At 31.0% G+C, this 20,534-nt stretch overlaps 1 protein-coding gene across 15 annotated transcripts in view; it reads left to right on the plus strand.

Annotated features, from left to right (window-relative positions):
* The window catches only part of Kdm3 (Lysine demethylase 3), a 209,532-nt gene that overhangs the window by 33,518 nt on the left and 155,480 nt on the right, over positions 1 to 20,534 (plus strand). For 14 of the 15 annotated variants that reach the window (XM_089173882.1, XM_089173883.1, XM_089173878.1 and 11 more), the window contains 5 exons: positions 8,815 to 9,123; positions 9,505 to 9,618; positions 14,666 to 14,860; positions 15,118 to 15,202; positions 15,321 to 15,409. In XM_089173882.1, coding sequence (XP_089030008.1) covers positions 8,815 to 9,123; positions 9,505 to 9,618; positions 14,666 to 14,860; positions 15,118 to 15,202; positions 15,321 to 15,409 — 792 coding nt within the window. The remainder of the gene's footprint in view (positions 1 to 8,814; positions 9,124 to 9,504; positions 9,619 to 14,665; positions 14,861 to 15,117; positions 15,203 to 15,320; positions 15,410 to 20,534) is intronic. The other variant, XM_089173889.1, reaches the window with a different exon arrangement.

Raw genomic sequence — 20,534 nt, forward strand, 5'->3', positions numbered from 1 at the left:
GTACGTCATTTATTAATTTATTAATTAATTCACACATCACTTTATTTATTTGTTTATTTATTCATACGTACACTAACACATACATTTATCATTTGCTATCCTTATATTTCTATTATTATTGTAAATATATATGTATAATTAATATTTAACTAGTTAACTGTGATCGACGAGTATACTCGTCGTGCGTATAAAGTAATGACCATTTGAAAAAAAAAAAATAGAAAAAAATATTTACAAATCGATGTTTCAATAGATTTTTTTTTATTTTCATCCCTTATTTTTCATTAACCTCCATTTCTTTTCCCCACCTGTTAACTTTCAATGTAAAAACCTGCACAAACATACTGTGTACATACACACATATAGTGTACATATACACACACATTGATATATAAATAAGGTCTCATTAGAATTCGTATTATCATTGTCGTTGTATTTAATATATGCAATATTAACGATAGTAGTTAGTGTAGTAGTAATGATTTTAGTAGTAGTGGTATAAAAAAAAGGGTATCCTCGACCTACTTTACTTTACCTACCACCCTTATTCAGGTCGTAGTACTTAAAAATGAAATATTTTTTACGTATACGCGTTTATTTACTTATTACATGCATAAATCTATTCATCTTTTGAAATGAAAAAAAAAAAAAAAATTAAAAGGAAAATGTTACCCAATTAAATTTTATTTAGGAGACCTAAATTTTTTCAAAGTGCACTTTTCTAACTTTTCACATTATCATCAAACCCTTATTTTTCATATTATAAATAATAATAATAATAATACCTTATAATACTTAATCACATTTCGATATAGTAATCAACATTTTTTTCTTATTGCAATACTATTTTTTTTACAACCCTTTTATGTTAACTTTTAACCCATTACTAGTCCCAATACGAAAATGTAATAAAAAAAACATTTAAATTAATTGTTTAATGATATTCTAATGAATAGAAAACCAAATAGACCTGTTTTTGCAACAATTGTTTTATTATTTATTTTATTTAATTATAACAATTATTTTTTATTATTAATTATTTATTTAAAATAGACTAGTGAGAATTTGTCATATTTTCATACAACACTAAGTTTAATCTCATAAATTTACCAAATAAATTTCATTATGAAGTTTCAGTTATCAAAAAAAGCAATTTCGAAATGTGTCCCAAAAAAAAATCCATGTCTGATAAAAGGGTTAAAAGTTTAAATAATAACAGAATTAAATCAAACAAACCTAGGATCCATAATTTCACCCCCAAAATCGTACAATCCAATTGGACCCAAGTTAAACAAAGTTTTAAAGTTTTTCAAAAATTATAATTTTTCCAAAATAATAAAATTTTTTTTTGTCACAACCTACCTCTACCATAATACTAAACATATAAAAATACAAGTACACACACACTCACATAAATTTATATACACCTGTCAGTAGTAGTAGTTGTGTGTTCTTCTTTCATTCGAGCATCTCATCCCATCTGCTGTTGGTAGTCTAAAAAAAAAAAAAAAAAGAAAAGAAAAAGGGGGTCACATGCACCACTACTACCACTACCACAGTCTCCAGTATCCATGATATTTTTTTTTTGCCCTTCTTTTCACCCCCTCTTCCTTTCTTGTCCCTTTTCTCTTGTTGCTGTGTGCGGTTCCTCGTTGAATCATTTCTCTCTCTCTCTCTCTCTCTTTCTCTTTCACTTGTACACACCCACGACTTTTCAACACACCAACTGATGGATGAGTGTGTGGGTGTGTGCATTTTCTACTTGGTTGTAAATGTTACTGGGTGTACACACAAGAACTTGCTACACTCTGACTGCCAGTACTCGTAAAAGGAAAGAAGGAAAGTGAAGGGGGAGTGAAGGGGGTGGTTATATTACACTGTATATGTGTGTGTGTGTATTATTGGTGAGTAGTAGTTGTTCTCTCGACGCGGCCTATTTTCGCAAACTCGCGAGTTACCTTAGTGTGCTGCATCAAAAGGTGATTATGGTAGTGGTAGTGGTGTTGGTGAGATTTGGGGTTGCGTCAGGGTTGGGGGTGTGCGTTTCGCGTACATTGAAGAAAAAAAAAAGAAGAACGGAAGAAACAGATACGCGATGAAAGAGTTTGGTAGAGAGTTTGACAAGGATGAGGGTGTAGAATGAAAGGGATAGGTGGGGTGGACAGGACAACAGGGTGAAATAGAATGAGACAGAAAATGATCTTTTGTTTTGAGAAATGCACGTACGTTCTTTCCTTTACTTTATTCTCTTTATGTTTTTCTTTTTCTGATGTATAGAGGTGTATATTATATATATACAGGTGTGTAAGTGTGTTGTATGTGTGTATTAGTAAAGGTACAGGTACATATGCTGTTCGTTAAAGTATTTCTCTTTTTATTTTACCATTTTCGTTCTCTTTCGTTCTCTTATTCACTCACTCGTTATTTTCTCAGTGAAATGGGGGTTCGTGTTTCAAGAAAATATATATAGTTATACTATAGTATACTTGTGTCTTAGTATATATATAATATATATAATTATAATATACTAGTATACTAGTATATTATAGTATAGTATAGTATACTTGTTATAACTTTATATATATTAATTTATAATATTTATTAATAATTATTTAATAATAATTAAATATATATATATATATATATAGTTATACTATAGTATACTTGTATCTTAGTATATATATATAATATATATAATTATAATATACTAGTATACTAGTATATTATAGTATAGTATACTTGTTATAACTTTATATATATTAATTTATAATATTTATTAATAATTATTTAATAATAATTAATATATATATTAATATATTATAATTTTATTTAATAAATTTAATATTATTTTTTTATTAAAATATATTTTATCATATTATTATTTTTTTTTTAATTTAATATATTAAATATAATATTAAATATTATAATAATAATTGTATAAATAATATCAAAAATTATTGATTTATTATTACTTTAAAATAAACTATAGAATGAATTAATTAAATCTTATTTCTTAATTCCAATGACGTATTAAAACGTCATGTTTCATCTTTACCCAACCAAACGCATGACTTACTGATACGTCAAATGTATTATGGTATATGCAAATTGCAATTGACACGTTTTAAAATACAATATTACAGTACTCGTTATTCCGTAAAGTTTTAGTAAAGATGTTGCAAAAAAAAAATATATATATATATATATATATATAAAATAATAAAACTGCTGCAAAACTGTGTTTTACCAAGTTTGAAACGTTTCACACTTATTATTGTATTCCTCCTTCTCTCTCTCTCTCTCTGTCACACATATACACACACATATATACATATACACATTCTCTCATTTTCTCCCAGTCCGTGACTTTTTCTCTTTTCGTATACCATGAGAGCACGTGGAATGAATAAAAACAAAACTAATGACACACTGAGAGATTCGGGACAGTAACGGTGCCTGTTCTCCCAGCAGCAGCAGCAGCAGCAACATCACCAGCAACAACCAACAACCAACAACCAGCAACCAGCAAATAACTGTCAGCCTTGCTAGCTCGATATAAAGAAAGAAACACAGCACGAATTCTCTCTCTCTCTCTTTATTTCTCTTATTTTCTCTTATTCTGTTGTATTATGTACTTGGAAACAGGCTCGAAAGGTGCATTCACATTGGAACACGTTGACTCGTTACCGGTTGAGTAGGATGACGATTCTAAATGTATTTTTATTTGTATCTCTGTATATATATGTGTATGTATGTGTGTGGGTATGTATGAGTATGTGTGTATGTGTATGAAGATGTGTGTGTGAGAGAGAGAGAAAATAGAAAACGAGTTTCTATGCAAGATACGAGATGTTACACATTGATGTTAAAACTGAAAAAAAAAAAAAAAAGAAAAAAAAAGTATCACTGTCAAGAGAGTAGACAATAACACTCATTCACCCTCGCATACCACCACCCTTCTTTTCTATTTTCTTTTTTTTTCTTTGCATCAATTTTTTGTTTATTATTTTTTAATATTTTTTATTCTGGATAGAGGTAGGTTGGTTGGTTTTGTTTTGTTTCTTTTGTTGTTTGAATTTTGTTTTTTGAATAGGGGTAGGTTTTGTATTTGTATTTGTATATATATATATATATATATATATGTGTACAGTAATACTCATTCGTATACTACCCTTCACTCTTTTTTTTTGTCTTCAATTTTTTTGTTTATTATTTTTTAATATTTTTTGTTTTTTTGAATAAGGTTAGGTTTGGTTTGGTTTTGTTTTGTTTCTGTTGTTTGAATTTTGTTTTTTTAGATAGGGGTAGGTTTTATATTTGTATTTGTATATTATATTTGTATAGTAACACTTATTCACCCTCGCATAACATCCTTCTTTCTTACTCACCCTTTTTTGTTTATTATTTTTAACATTTTTTTTTTTTTGATAGGGTTAGGTTTGGTTTTGTTTTTGTGATTATTCGAGTTTTTGGATTTTGATGTATTTTAATATTTTTTTTTTCAGTTTTCTAATTGTTCATTCACCCTCACATGCCACCCTTCATTCTCTTTTTTTCTTTTATTTTTTTTCCATTTTTTTAGTTTATCATTTTTTAATATTTATTTATTTTCTTTTTTTATAATGTTAGGTTAGGTTTTGTTTCTGTTGTATTTCGAATTTTTATTATTTTGATGTATTTTAATATTTATTTTGTTTTTTTTTTGTTCATTTTTCTAATTGAAATTCTCTTGTGTTACATTGATATGCATAATTATAATTTCTCACACATACTAGTCAATTTTTTTTTCTCTGTATTTTATTTTATTTTTTTTTGTGAAAGATTGTATAGAAAATATAGCTCAGAGGTTAGCTGAGAATGATGGGTTATTTATAGTTAGGTGCTGGTCGTATGGATCGATAATGAAACGCGCTTTTAAATTAAACCTTTTTTTTTTCCTTTTTTTTTTTCTATCGACTATGTTAGTTGGTTAAAAAAAAAAGAAAGAAATTCTATTCGCTACGTCATTCAGGGATAGTTGAACGAAAAAAAAGAGAGAGAATATATGAATGTTCAAAAAAAGTAGCAATATTAACGTATGCAAGGGTGGGGGGGTGGTAGGAGGAGAAGGGATAAAAGAATTGAATGCTAAATTTTATATTATATTCGATTTATATGTTAAAATTATACAAAAGTTATTAAAAAATAATACGAGTTGATAAAAATTATATTATTCTATCATCTACACTAAAATTTATTTTTTTAAATTAATAACAATAATAATAATAATAATTATTATTATTATTATTTCAATTAATTTTATTTTTTTTAAATACGAATTTTTTAATAATCTTTAATAATTTAAAATATTATTTAATTAATAATTATTATTGTTATTTAAAAGATGACTGTAAAAAAAATTTGGTAATTGATTTGAATGTGGATTAATGACAGAAAAAGTGGTGATGGTTGGGGTTGTTAGGGTTTGAGGGATGTTTGATTAAAGTACAAAAAATATTTTCTATCTTCCTATCGTTTCAATATTTTCTAAGAAAACTTTAAACGTGAAAGAGACAGTAAGAGAGAAAGAGAGAGAGAGAGGGAGGGAGAAAGTTAGGTGAATTTTTAGGTTAAGTTTTAAACTTCTCTTTTCAATGAATAAAAATAGAAAAATATTCTTGAAATAATAAAAATCAAATAAAATAAGAAGAAAAAAAACAAGCATAAAAAATTATTGTTGTTACTAACAATTAAAACGAACAAACAAACAAACAAAAAACTTTACGTGAATTGTTGTATAACAACTCGTAGTGTGGGTAGGAGTGGGGGAGGGGGGGGTATTTACGATGCAGCAAAAATTAGTCGACGGTTGTGTGTTATCAAAGTTAATTAATTATTTAATTAGAATTGTTTAAATGTTTGCCAAATGTGAATAAAATCGTCTCGAGTTTTTGCAAGTTGCGCGTATATGCAATACAATTATTTATTTATTTATGTGTGCGTGCGTGTGTGTGTTATTTTTTTTTGTTTTTCATTCGTTGATTTAAAAAAAAAAACAAAAAAAATAGAAAACGACATTTTTCTTTTTTTTCTTTTCTTTTGTCTCACACATGCACATTTAAATGTATGATATAAATAATTTATCTTTTAAAGTGTACACACATTCAAAGAAAATATTTACATGTATGTGAGAGAAACTTGTACAGGTTAGAAGAGTTAGAAATATTACAGAATCGTTGCTTGCGTGACACACAATCTTACGTAATTCCAATATTTTCTTTTTATTCATTTCCACTTTATCAAACAAATGACGTATTTCAAAAAAAAAAAAAAAAAGAAAACGAAATAATAATAAGAAAGAAAAAGGGTTGAAAATCGATTGGTACGTTCGATAATTGAACTTTCAAACAGGTTCTTTGAAAAAGTACAGTACAAAACTTCATTTTCTTCCTTTTTTTTTTGAAAGTTTGAATGATTTAAATGAATAAATTGTAAGAATATTTAGTTCAACAGTTATCCATACATTCCATTTAAATTTCTAACTTCAGCATGACACCCGAACTCTTTTTTTTTTTTTTTTTGTGTAAACAAATCAACCAACCAATCGAGCAAGAACAACTAACCGGATTCTTAGAGAAACGAAACGATAATTACGTAATCATGAAAAAAGAATCGGAAAGAAATGCTTTAAAAAAAAAAAAGGAAAAAAGGAAAAAAAAAAAAAAGAAAAATGAAAAAGCAATTTCTAATGTTCGTGCGTGGAACGGTTAATATCAGCGCCCGCCAAGAGATTCGAACGATTTGAGCGGGCTCGGAATAAAAAGAGTGGGGGTTGACGAAGGGAAAGGAGAGGGAGAGAAACATAACCTATAGATTGGGTGGAGTGGGGGTATCGCAGCGGGGGTTGGTGGGGTTTTAACACAACGAAGAGAAGAGAGGATTGCGGTAGGTCGGCTAATCAAAATGGCCGACGCGTTTCTCGTTACCATAGCAACGAACTCACGGGTGGTACTGTGAGTGGGGGTAAACTATCGTGGACAGGGGCGGAGCATCTCAACCGTCGTCGGCCATTATGATTTCCTTCGAACGCCGAGAGCTTGCACCATCTATCGGTTATACCGGAGAACCAATTCGATTGAATTTCTTCACACACAACCCCAACATTTTATTCGAGTCTTTGCACTCGTACCGTTCGGATCTACGATTTGTTACATCCCTTCTTCATTTTCTATTGTTTTTTATTATTTTAAATTTATTTTAAGTTTAAAATTGTTTTTTTATTCCTTTTTTTAAAATTCAAAACTTTTTAGTTCTGTTGCAGTTGAAGGCTCAAAACTTTTCAAACTTACTAGATGCAATTATTGGCAATGCATATTTTATTTTAATTATTATTGATTAAATTTAATTATTATATTTATATTTTAATTATATATAGGTGTAATAGTATCCTTTAAACTAGCAAAAGGGTTTATACAGTAAAAACAATGTATATAATATTATCGTATAATTGTTGCATTAATAAAAGTCAATCGTAGTATAAATTATTGTTTTTGGATTGAATTGTGAGATTGTACATTAGTCGAATTGATTTTTAATTAATTATTATCTTTATCTCGTATTGTTCTTTTTTTTTGTATTATTATATAATAAATAACATTTATATTGTATTAAGTTAATAATTATTTGCGCAACTGGGTAGGGGGGAGGGGTGGGAATAATAAATAATTGTATTTAATGAATATTATTTTCACTAACGATTATTTACATTTCGTATAAACGTCAATTGAATTTATTTTCTTTATTTATTATTATTATTATTATTATTATTATTATTATTATTATTATTATTATTATTATTATTATTATTATTATTATTAATGACAAGGAATTTATTTTGATTATTTTAATTGAGAAAAAATTATTTCTAGTAATAATTGTCAATATAAATGAACAATTTAAACGTCACGATAATTATTTACGTTTTATTTGTTAGTTAAATAATCCAATCAACATTTTTAAAAACCTTTTTTTTTTTTGGAAATAATTAACATTTCGTGCAATTCGAACCTTTATAACAAATGTTGATTTATCAATTAATCCACACACACACACATAAGGGAATTACTGTTTTAAACGACAGAAAACACCCTATTTCACTACTTTTACCCTTCAAGGGGTTTCAAACTGAAGGGTGGTATATTATTTTATGAAGTATTGTTATAATGAAATTATTATGTATTTTGTTTTTCACTTAATCGCAACCATAATTGTTTATTCTCAAATTTCGATTGTTTGTAATAATATTCCGTTTTTGTTTTTTTTTTTTTAACAAATAATTTTACATAATTCAGAATAATTAATAAATTTTGATCTTATTAAATATTGTATATTACGTAAAATAATTTTTTAAAATTTTGTTGTTGATTCAAGTAACAAAAAATTTTTTTTAAATGTAATAATATAATTATATTTTAATATAATTAACAATAATATATGTTATTAATAATAATTATAATTAAAATTAATATATTATATTATTATACTAATTATAATTTATATTAATATTTATAATAATTAATTAATAATATATTATTTATAATATAAATTATATTACTAATAATAATATTAATTATAATTAATAATAATAATAATATAAAATATATATATTCTTAATAATATTATAATAATTATTTGTATAATTTTTATATACATTATTATGAATACATTAATAATAATAATAATAATAATTAAATAATTAATTAATATAACTTTTATAATAAATTCAAAATTCTATAATATTTTTATTAATATTTTTGTTTATTTAAATATTTGCAGATCCTTGTAGAATACGACGACGTTGAGTGGCAAAGACGTGAGTGGTTGTCCCCTCATAGGGATGCAGTATTTTCTTTTTTTCTTGTTGAAAAGGGCCTATGTTGGGCCGAACGACCAGATCCAAGACACGCCAGTCTCATCGCCATTGATCATCACAATAACTCTAACAATAATCATCACCATAATAATCACCATCATAATCATAATCATCACCATCATCATCATCATCATCACCATCATCATCGGATCAACGGGAAACCACTCAGAGGTTCCACTGCTACTGCCAACACCGTTGCTTGGCCTGCCCTCGTAAGTGTTTCAACATTTTTATAAACAATACATTACTATTATTATTATTCATTTTTTTTTCATAATTTTATCTTTAAGAGTATGACACCAAATTTTTCATTTGCAAATGATTCACAGTATTTTTTTTTTTTTTTGCATGAATTTATTCTGACACGAATTATGTTTCGTGTGTTAAATGTTTAAATAAAATGTTTAATTTTTAATTAAATATTATTGAAACAATTATTGAATATAATACAATGGTGTTGTGGTAAATTATTCATTTTTTGAAGTACAATTTATATTTTTTTATTCAACGTTTTGAATTTCATCAACTGATACACCAATTTGGTTTTTGTTTATTTATTAAATATTATTTATATAAATATTTATTTGTTACAGACATTTTATCCTCTCGTGGCACGTGCCGAACTTCCGGAAGACGCAATGCCGATAGAATTTATGCAAGACCGTAGACTGGACTTCGTTGATTATTCCAAATTAAAACCGTTCACCGTAAGTGTAAAAGAATATTAATAAACATTATTAATAAACATCATTAATTATGTATTAAAAAAAAAAAACATTATTTTTTTTTAACATTAATTATATAATCTAAAACGCACGTGTAAAACAACAAGAAAACATCCAATTTAAATTTTCAGCAAGAATGCCGGATATATCCGACACCTATCTAATAACTTGCATATACTATTACAAAATATTATTTTTATCAATGACACTTATTACTCAACGTTTAAAAAAATGTTTATATACAAAGTGAACTGTCACTGGGTCACTGTAAACTAAAATTTAGTACCCAAAATGTCAAAACAAACCTATGAAACCTAGGAACACTTGAAACCGATTAAAAATTCAGATTATTCTTGTGAATTCTTATCTTACGAATCCTGAAATAGGATGAAGTATTAAACGGGGTGACGAAAAGTGAGAGGGGGTTGTTTCATAGTCGACTGATGGTCTGCCCACAACTAACCCCTACTGTTGTTGGTTGTTGGTGTTGGTGTTGCTGATGCCAGTGCGACCACTTCCGCTTTACGGTTAGAAACTTACTTCGTTAGAGAAAGGGGTTTGAACTTAGTTAGGAAGAAGTTTTGAAGCCATTGGCCTATCCGACACCCCCTCCCCCTCCTATCCCCTTCGGGTTCCGGACTTTAGCACACATACACAAGAATTCATTGGTACACAATGGTAGTAGTTTAGTAATCTTTGAAGAACGCAGCTGGTAGTTATCCTGAACTTTCAATCTGGACTTGGTGTTTCTAAGACGTTCCCTTTCGTTCCTTAGGATGTTAACCCTTTTCCAAGTTCGTTGTACCTTTGATCAACAAAATTGTCTTCATAGAAGGTCAAGTTTTGTTTTTTTGTTCCTTTTGGATGATTACAATTTGACCAATTGTTCAGTTTTCTTTTTCTAGGACATGGGGATATGAGAAGACACTTTGTTTTGGTTCTCAGGAATAATTTGGCGACAGGTTGATGTCTTCCAGTTTGATTTTCTTGTCATAGTTCAAAAGAGAAACAGAGTTAAGGTGTCGTAATTGTTTCCAAGTAATTAAACTGTCAGGAAGTTTAACCGTTAAAACTTTGGTTTAGGTTCGCGAATCGTTTACGGGAAGTTTAGCGATCAGGTGTTAGATGTTTCTTGGTAATTCAACCGGCCACCTGTCTTTTAACCTCATCTCAATCTTACGAAGATTTAATGAGAAATTCATTATTTCTTAAGGCTCAGTAATTTCTAAAGACGAGGATTCTTTTCAGTTTAGTTCAACGACCTAAATCAATTGATGAGAACCTTGAAAAATGAAATACCAATTTACCTCGATCATCCTAATACCTCAGACCCAACTCCCAACCATTTAAGTTACCCTCGGAGAAAAATGAAATTCCAATTCACCTCAAACCCCTGTTTCTTCTTCTCCCATAACATTTCAAATCACCTAAACCTTGCCCTTAGATGAGCCATAAAAAATAATATACCAAAAAAAAAAAAATAGGATCATCATAAAGAACCATCAGAAATTCCATCACACGTAGAGAAGTTCAGGTATATTCGTCATATAAATCCAATTAAAAATTGAAACCCCTAGAAACAACAGTGTATAAAAAACCAAATAAGAAACACAGTAGAACTATAGATAAAACAATCCTAAATTATTCATAATAACCAATCAGAATAATATGATAATGTAACCGTGTTGTAATCTCACTTTCTACGGTTAGTCTTGTCTCTGTTGAGACAGACAGACATACAGTCAGGGTCCAAAGTTCTCAGAGATATTTCGTAGCCTCTGGCAACCAACAGCAACCAACAGAAACAGCAACAGCAGGTCTACATCCTACAAGTAATAGTAGTAGTAGTAGTAGTACTTGGCACGCTATTGGGGTATTAAAAGGGGGGAAGTGGGGAAACGTGTAGGGTATATACATATAGCACATTGATGGCATAAAGTTTCCCCCACCTTTCCCTCTTGTCCCCCCATGTTATGTGCTGGCTTTGCCAAGGACCGTTAGTTGGCTCAACGGGAATATGTTGGCGCCTCGACTTGGCCGTTCTCCAACCTGTCCCCGATCCCTTCCACCTCTCATCTTCATCCTTCTCCAACCCCTAACCCCCCACCAGCCCAATCTTTCCTATCGTACACGTACACTTTCTCTCTCTTTCTTCATTTTCATTTCTTTTTGTATCATACAACAACTCGAGTTCATTGGAAAACAACGACACAACACAGTAGCCAATAAAAAAGTCAGAAACATTGTAATACCAATGGGAAGTAACTGAACACCATAGGTTGTTGGGTTGATAACTATAGCTAACTGAAACTTTACTTGGTGGCAGTGAAAATAAGACCAACATGGTGGTGTTTGTATGTGTATGTGTTTCTGTAAAAGCTTCTTCCTGAGTGTTAGAGTATTAGTTGAGGGGGTGGAGTGGGGGGATGTGCCTGCCCCCACGGAGGGCTGAACCAAGGAGAGAAAGAACCCGTTACATTTATAGTTCAGGGTCAGCAGACTCTCTCTCTCTCTCTCTCTCTCACACACACTCACTCACAAACACATACACAGTGCGCTCTCGATTTCAACGAATTTTTGGTTGGGAAAATTGGGAAAAGGGTTAAACCTTTTATTTATTTTTAATACCTAAATGGATTTATCATACTTTGAATAATGTTTGACAATTATGGATTGATTGTATATTGATTTTGTTAATTAATTAAATTATTATTAAGTTTGTTTTTTTTATGAAATGAAAAAAATTGGTTTTACTGTTTGATAAAGAAAATAGAAAAACAAAAATGGAATATTAATAAATGGAAAATTTGTAAAGTAATAAAACATCGTAGTATCATATAAATCGAGTTGTTTAACAAATTCTCTTTGAAAAATGTTGAAGAAGTTAATCACGAAACTCGTTAACGGAATTCGAAAGTCCTTGTCGAACTACTAACTCAGAAACTCGTGTTCGATGAAAGTTTCGTAAAATATGAGAGCGAATGAGTGAGAGAGAGAGAGAGAGAGAGAGAGAGAAAGATCGATAGTAAACTGCTTATCAGTTAACCCAACCCTCGACTAAAATTACCCGATACAAAGTTCTCTTGCAAAATACCAGACAAACTTCTTTTTTATTTTTTTTTTTTATCTGTAACATTGAAAAGATAAAAAGTTATTCAACCGATTAACTATATCATATTCTTTTTATACTTTTATTAATTTTTTTAGGTTGTTTTTTTTTATTATAGTACAGAAAAAAATAATAATAATTAATTAATTAATTAAGTAGGAATATAGAATAATTTAAGTAGATATATTTTAAATAATAAATTGTACGTTATGGAACATTTTGATTACTTTCAATTACAAATTGGTTATTTAATATTTTAATTATTTAAATATCAATTTTAATTGGTTTTATTTAATAATAAAATAAATATATAATAAATAAATATATATATATAATTTATTAATAGTTTATAAATAATTATAATATACCTAAATTGTAAATTGCAATTAATCGAAGTTATAAATAGTTGTAAAATAAAGATATCAAATTAATTTTAATAAATAATATAATTAGATAAATTAATAATATATAAATATAAATAAAAAATATTAAATATGAAATTAATAATTAAATATAAGCGAATATAATTACTAAATGAATTTGTTTTAAATATAAATAAATAATATACATATATATTATTTATAATACGAATTGGCTAACTGTGATTTGTTGTTTTACAATTGTTACAACCTATTACAAGAAAGATCGATTTATAATGTTCGAAGATTCGATTTTCTCGAATGTTAAATTATTCTACGAGTTTGCAATACTCGTCTTTCGAACGAACTCGTCTTCGAGTTTCACTTTGCCTAAGGTCGTCAATTTGCATAGAATTTTTTACGACGAGTTAGAGACCGGATAAGACCGGACGCGATATATGAACAGAGAAAAGAAAAAAAAAAAGAAAAAGAAGAAAAAAACTAGAAACATAATTTTGTAGAAATCTTTTTCAGACGATTGAATCTTAACGAAAATAATCCTGACAAATTTAAATACTTAAATAAACAAATGAAAAAAAACAACATGCCATTAACATTTGCCTCTTGACATTTTATTCCAAAGATTAATCGATTAAAAAATACATGATTTCACTAAAATGAATTGTATTCTACATTGTATTAATTGAAAATCAAAAAATGTAATTAACAAAACCAGAAAAAAAACATGTCTGCAGATCACACAAGATAGAAATGAAATCTTCAAAAAAAAATCAAGCTTTGAAAGAATGAGATAAATGCAGCAGAGTATCAGACGTAGTAATATGAGTGTACACTTCGTAATATGCAGATGCACACAAGTGCACATATGTACAACGCTTTGTAGCCAAGAGTGGGGAGACTACGAAGCACAGCACAAAGAGGAGACCGTGATAATAAGAAACAAATGCATTACTGTCTTCTATCTCATTCTCTCGCAAACCGAAATCCTATAGGTGTCCTATGTGTTTGTCTCATTTTAGTGTTACATTTTTGTTTCAACGATTGTCACATTTTTCGTTTCACGATTTCCACATTCAGCCTCGATTCTAAAGAAGTTTTTACTTTAACCTTTTAGACGTTACGCGCCACTATAGTGGCTTTCGCAGATGCCATCTACCGGTAGGACGCGCCACTGTATTGGCTTCGCAAATGCCATTTTTCAGTAGGACGCGTAACTATAGGGGCTTTCCCGAATGTCTTCTAGTACGACGCGCCACTATATTGACTCTCGCGGATAATCTCTTTTAAAATATATTTACATCTAATTTTATTATTAATTATTAATGTTAATTGTCTAAGTTAATCCTCATTGAACCCTGTCGTACAAAGAAACAATCCCCGCACAATATTCAGCCGAGCCTAAAATGTTAAAAATCAACGATTGCAGAATTGAAATTGAAATACATTTTTATGGTGTTAATTATAACGAAAAGATTACATTGTGAAATTAATAATAAACACATTGAAAAATTAATGAAATATTTGTAAACCGTTCTTGCAGCAGGAATGGGAATTAACGAAGGGTAGCTTGCCCTGGGTCGGTGCTGTTCGAAGATGGGCTGAAATGCAGGACGGTCAGAGGATCCTCTTGACGACACCAAGTGTTCTTGTTGGGTTTCGTGTTGAGGTTTATCGTGCGGAAGGTACGACACAGTGGTACACTGCTGTTATTGTTGGATACAACGAATCTACCAAGGTAATTATAAACAAATAATAATAATTATTATTTTTTTTGTTTCAATAATTATTAACAATCCTTTCTTGTCTTTTTTGGCTGTACTTCGACTCGTGTAAGAATTTTTGATCAATCACGAGTCAGACTCGTGAAAAGAAAATTGTTAGCCACACCACGTGAAATTTGTTGAATTAAATAAATGAGATAAAAAAGCTAGGTTAATTAAAATCATGTTTTACAGGATTAACAAATAATTTAATGATAATTATTGTTTCAAGGATTTGACTGTAACCGACGACACTGTATTGGAAGATCACAATGAAGATCCTAGTTTGGTACAAATGCGTTTGATCGGAGATGGAGGTAAATAATTTTTAAAAACAATATAGATTTATTTGAAAAAAAAAAAAATGTAAAAATTGTGAGGAATGTTGTTAATCGAACAAATGGCGTAAATGAAATAAATTTTTGTTTTGCGCAGTCGTGGAGAGTATCATGAGGGGCGAGGTCGTCGGAATGACACCAAGGAGGTCGAGGTCATCGACTGCTCTGACGCACGCACTGGTCGTGGTGAGTGAAATCCAATTTCATTCTATTATTAAACTTGTCACACAAGGCTGGTAATAATGATGATGATAACATCAACGAGAGTTAGACAGAGAATGAGAAAGAGGGAGAAATAGGGGAAAAGTGGGGAAGGGGGTGAGGTGGTAGAAAAGGTCGTTGGACGAACGGAATTCACTAAAGGTAAAACCAAAGGAAGGATACGATAATGAAAGATCACGGGAGCTGTCTTTTAACTTTGCAATAAATTTTTTTTTTAAACTGATAAAAGAGTTTAAGACTGTTAACTCGTTTTATTGAATATTAATCAATTAATCCTATTTTTTTTTTTTTTTATTTAAAAACTAATATGCGGGTGTATTTTGGGTATAGGGTATTTTATAAATGTTCATCTTGCTGCTAGTTTGTTTATAACAATTTTTTTATATATGTCATATTAAATAATAAAAAAATATTAAACCAATTAGACGATTTAAATTATATTAATAGTTAATATAAAAATAAATAATCAATTATACGTAATTTATAGCCAATAGATAATTGACTTAAATTTTATACCAGGTGATGCGATATAAACCTGACGAATTGGAACAAAAATTAATTTGAACAAAAAAAAACCCACAGAAATTAGGAAATAAATGTTTAAGGGTTAAAGTGTTGAGGAAATGTTGAACAGAGTGGTTTGATATTGTAGGGAAGTAGTTAGTTGACTTGCTTACCAGTAGATTCCCTTTAATACGAGAAATCAATAGAGTCGTGCTTCTCGCTGCACCCTCGAGCTTTCAGGAATCGTTCGCAAAAGCCCGGAATAGAAACGGTTGCTACCTTCCCTCTCTCTCTCTCTCATTCTCTTTCACTCACTCACTCTTTCATTTTCTTATTCAGTCACTCACAGTTATTCTGTAACTCTGTTTCTCTCATTCTCCTGGACATTTCCCTTGCCCCACCCTACTCCTCAACTTGGACCCCTCTTCAATTCCCGACGAGACGTCGCGTTTCTCTTTTGCCACCCTGTATATATATATATACATATAACGTACGACGACCCGTTTCTCAACGAGGGTATCCTCAACCCCTCACCCACACCTTTATTCCCTCAACCCTACCCTTCGGATCATCATCCAATCGATTTTCGTCCTTCGACGAAAAGGATTATCCCTAGGAATTTATTCATCCCCTACCTTACCTTACCTTACCTTACCTACCTACCTACCTACCTACCTACCTACCTACCTACCTACCTATCTGCCCCTTTTTTCCTTTTCTATTTTTTTTTCTTCGTGGTTGTCTTTTTATGTCGAACTTTTATCTAAGTTATTCCAAAAAAAAGAAAAATTTGATACCTTTGTTTTATTTTGGTAATCGCATTGCATCCTTGATGATATCACTAATATTTCAAATCAATTAATTTTGAAATAATTTTGAAATATCATTCGAGTAGAATGTATAATTATTTTTTTATTATTTTCTTTTTTTATTTGTTTAATTAATGATCGTTGATTAGGTAATTTTTTTTTATTTTTTTTTTTTTAATGTTGACGATCTAATGGGAATAATAAAAATAATACGAGAGTAGTTAATAAATCATGCTGGAAGTATCATTCTCTTTCCTTTTTTTCCTCTCTTTGAAATTCAACGTTCCTAGGAATTGTTTAGCTGTTCAGGGCATCGTCATTGCCGTCGCGTGTTAGTGACAGGTCACGTCGTGCCAGTCGCGTCACTAATCGGGTTGTTCCGATGACGCATAGCTTTCATAGTTTACACGCGTGACGCTCCTTTCCAGGCCAATCCACGTAACCTGGAAACGATATTTAACGTCGAAGGGGGTTATCCCTATTATAACGGGTCAAACCAAAATATTCGTCCTCCTTTTTTATTCTTTATATTGCAATTTTATTTTAATTGATCAGAAATATTATTAAATGATACTGGTAAAATAAGGTTGATATATTTAACTTGAAGAGTTTCATTTGCTCACCTGCTCACCTGCTCAATTGCTCATTTGATCTCTTGGTCATTTAATCACGTGCTCACTTGCTCAGTAACTCATTTGATTATTTGTTTTTACTAGCTCACTTGTTCAGTTGCTTATTTGCTCAGTTGTTCATTTGCTCACCTGCTCATTTGCTTATTTGATCATTTGCTCACCTGGTCATTTGTTCATTTGGTCACTTGCTCGTTTGATCACTTGATTACTTGCTCATTTGCTCACTTGCTGATTTATTCATTTCTTCAGTTACTCATTTAAATAAATTTTGATAAGAATAAATCATACGCAATGAACATTAAATAAAATCTATCTAATTTTCGTTAAAACAAAACATTGTTTTTTTTTGCGGATAAGTTAAATAAGTCAGCTGATAATATTATTAAAAATAGTATGAAACTTTGTTTTCGCGTGTCGTCAAAGGTCACGCGAAACGGAGTCATTTCTTCGTTTAAGGGATTGGTGGATAACACGTAACACGAATTTAACATTACCTTCATGAGATTATATCTTGGTTAGACTTTCTTGCTAGGTGAACGGGAATAAAAAAGTAACAAGTAGGAAGAAAAAGAAAAAAAAAGAAAACTAAACTAAACTAAAGTAAAGAAAAGAGTAAGGCAAATGATTTATGAATATCAAACTGGTGGTTGTAAAGAGGTAAGAAAAGAATGGCGTCTTAACGTTAACGAGATTGAAAAGGTTCAGAGAAAGAAAACAGAAGAAAGAAAGAGAAAGAGAGAGAGAGAATCAGCCGAATTTTCTTCCTCTCCTGACTACTCACTCCTTATACAGAAAAAAAAGGTTCCAGTTTAAAAAGAAAAAAAAATCAAAGAAGAAGAAGAAGAAGAAGAAGAAAGTTCTTTCGAAGCGAGATAACTCTTTCCCTGGACGACGTGTACGCAAGAACTTTTGAAAAGATGAATCAGTAGTGGGGGGGGGTGAGAGTTTTTAGAAGAGGAAATGGAGGAGGGTTGAAAAAGAGAAAGAGTTGAATTCAAAAGTTTCATGGAGAATAACTCATTAATGATAGAAAGTTTTGGGTTGAGTCCTTTGGATGAGATGAAGGATATCCCGTTGAACGTTTCCTAACCTTTTACTTTGGCCAGTTAACTTTCAAAGTTCCTGCCTGAACGGTCATCATGAAGAGAAACCTTTACCCCCACACCCCCACTTATTGAAATTTAATTTAACCTTTTCTGTTAGCTTGTTTCCGTTATCAAACAGATTTTGTTTTGTCCTATTTTTCTGGTTTTCTGATGATTATTGTTCATTTAATGCAATTTGTTGTTGTGATAATCGCACAATATGAGAATATGCAGATAAATTAGATGAATCCATTGGATGAACATCATCGACACTTTGGTTAACGGCCAGAAAGAGTAAGACAGAAAGAGTGTGTGAGAGAGAGAGAAAGAGAGAGAGAGATGTAAGAACTTTCCGGAAGCTGGCTTATACGAGTTCGCAAAACTTGCCAAAAGGGATTAAAGCCAGGACTACTCTTCCGTAACAGAACTTAGCCAAGAGTTTCTAGACGATCCGCGGAAGCGACCATTAACGGGGTAGTTTCGAAAGTAGACACTACTACGTAGCTGTATGAGCTCCTACCCAAGTTTCGTTTCAACTATTATTTCATCTAATACCTAAAACTTAAACGCGTATACCCACATTCAATGATTATTTTTGTTTTTAACCTTTCCTTAAATGAAAAGGAAAATTCATTGAACGCGATGAACAGGAACCAAGAATTGAACGTTGATAAAATGATCGTAGGATTAACCCCATCAGAATTCTAGGCTTCCTATCATCAGGAGGCTTTAAAATAATGATCAAGTTAATATTCTGCATACTGATATTGCATTCCTATAGCTAGGGACCCTAGATTGCAGTTGTAATGTAGAAATTACTGAATGTAGGTCTTTATAAGTCATTGTTTTAGGTTTTATGAAGTTCTAAAGGATCTTATCATTATTGGGCTTTAAAGTAATGTCTCACTTTAATATTCTTCAAACTAATTTTTCAGTCCTATACCTGGAGACCCTAGATTGTACTAGTGACTGCACGTGTTGTTCTGTTTATTGAAGTGTTATAGAATTCCTCTAGGTTTTATATAAAATGATTATTTTAAGAGCAAACTACGAATATATTTGAAACGCAAGCTTTTTGTTTTTATCGATGGTGGGGAAATATTCGGGTAAACTGTTGAAGTCCATGGTACTTGTTCGGTCGTAGGTATTTTCCCGTAACCGACGATTTAAAAGGATCGTTCGGGGTGGTTGGCCGAGTGAGCTTGTATTCAGGGTATACTCTCGGATAAGTATGAAGATAGAAAGAGACCCAAACAGAGAGAAGAGACAGACAGTGTGAGAAAGAGAGAGGAACCCAGACACGAGGAAAGACGTGAGGGTTGGTCGATGGAACACCACCTCTGTTGTATGTATGTGTGTGTGTTGAGGGTGGTAGGAGCAGGCTGTGAAGAGAGGAGTAAGGGGTGAGGATTGAAGCTGCGAATCCAGAATGGGAATCGGCACTCGAGAATGGTGAAAAGAGGAGAAGAAGAGGGTGGTGTTGCGTAGCGTGTAAAATAGGGGTTGCTGGTGGTGGTGGGTGAAACGTGCGCCAGCGCACGACTATGAACAGATACAGATAGGTGCACATAGTGAAGCTCGGCGGAATCACTGGGAGGGGATTTGATGGTAGGGGTTGGGGCGCCGGTCGGTAGCTGTATTGATTCTCGGGCAGGTCACGTTGGTGGGGTGTGGCGACGGTGAATAGTAAGAGAGAAAGAGAGAGTGAGAGAGACTGTGTCTGCTGCTGCTGCTGTTGGTGGTGCTGATACTACTACTATTACTTCTGATGGTATTGGGTACCTGTTCGTAGTAGTGTTAGTAAGGATTCTCTCAAACCTCATAGTGGGGGAAGTTGACCGGGTGGTGTTGGCGCGAACGCACACACACACAGACAGACATCCCTATAATGGTTCTATGTCCAGGGGTTAACACAAAACATTCGCAGTGCAAATTAGTTCATTTTCCTACTCGATTATCCTTATCCCAAAATTATTCTATTCTGTGTTGCACCGGATTGTTGATGTTTATACTACTCTTGTTGTTGTGGTGGTTGGGTGTCTCGGATTAAAGCGGAGCT

The sequence above is a fragment of the Polistes dominula genome, unplaced genomic scaffold (genome assembly GCF_049000335.1).
Source record: "Polistes dominula isolate Pdom_NZ unplaced genomic scaffold, Pdom_raw_medaka contig_75, whole genome shotgun sequence".
NCBI classification, from domain to species: domain Eukaryota; kingdom Metazoa; phylum Arthropoda; class Insecta; order Hymenoptera; family Vespidae; genus Polistes; species Polistes dominula.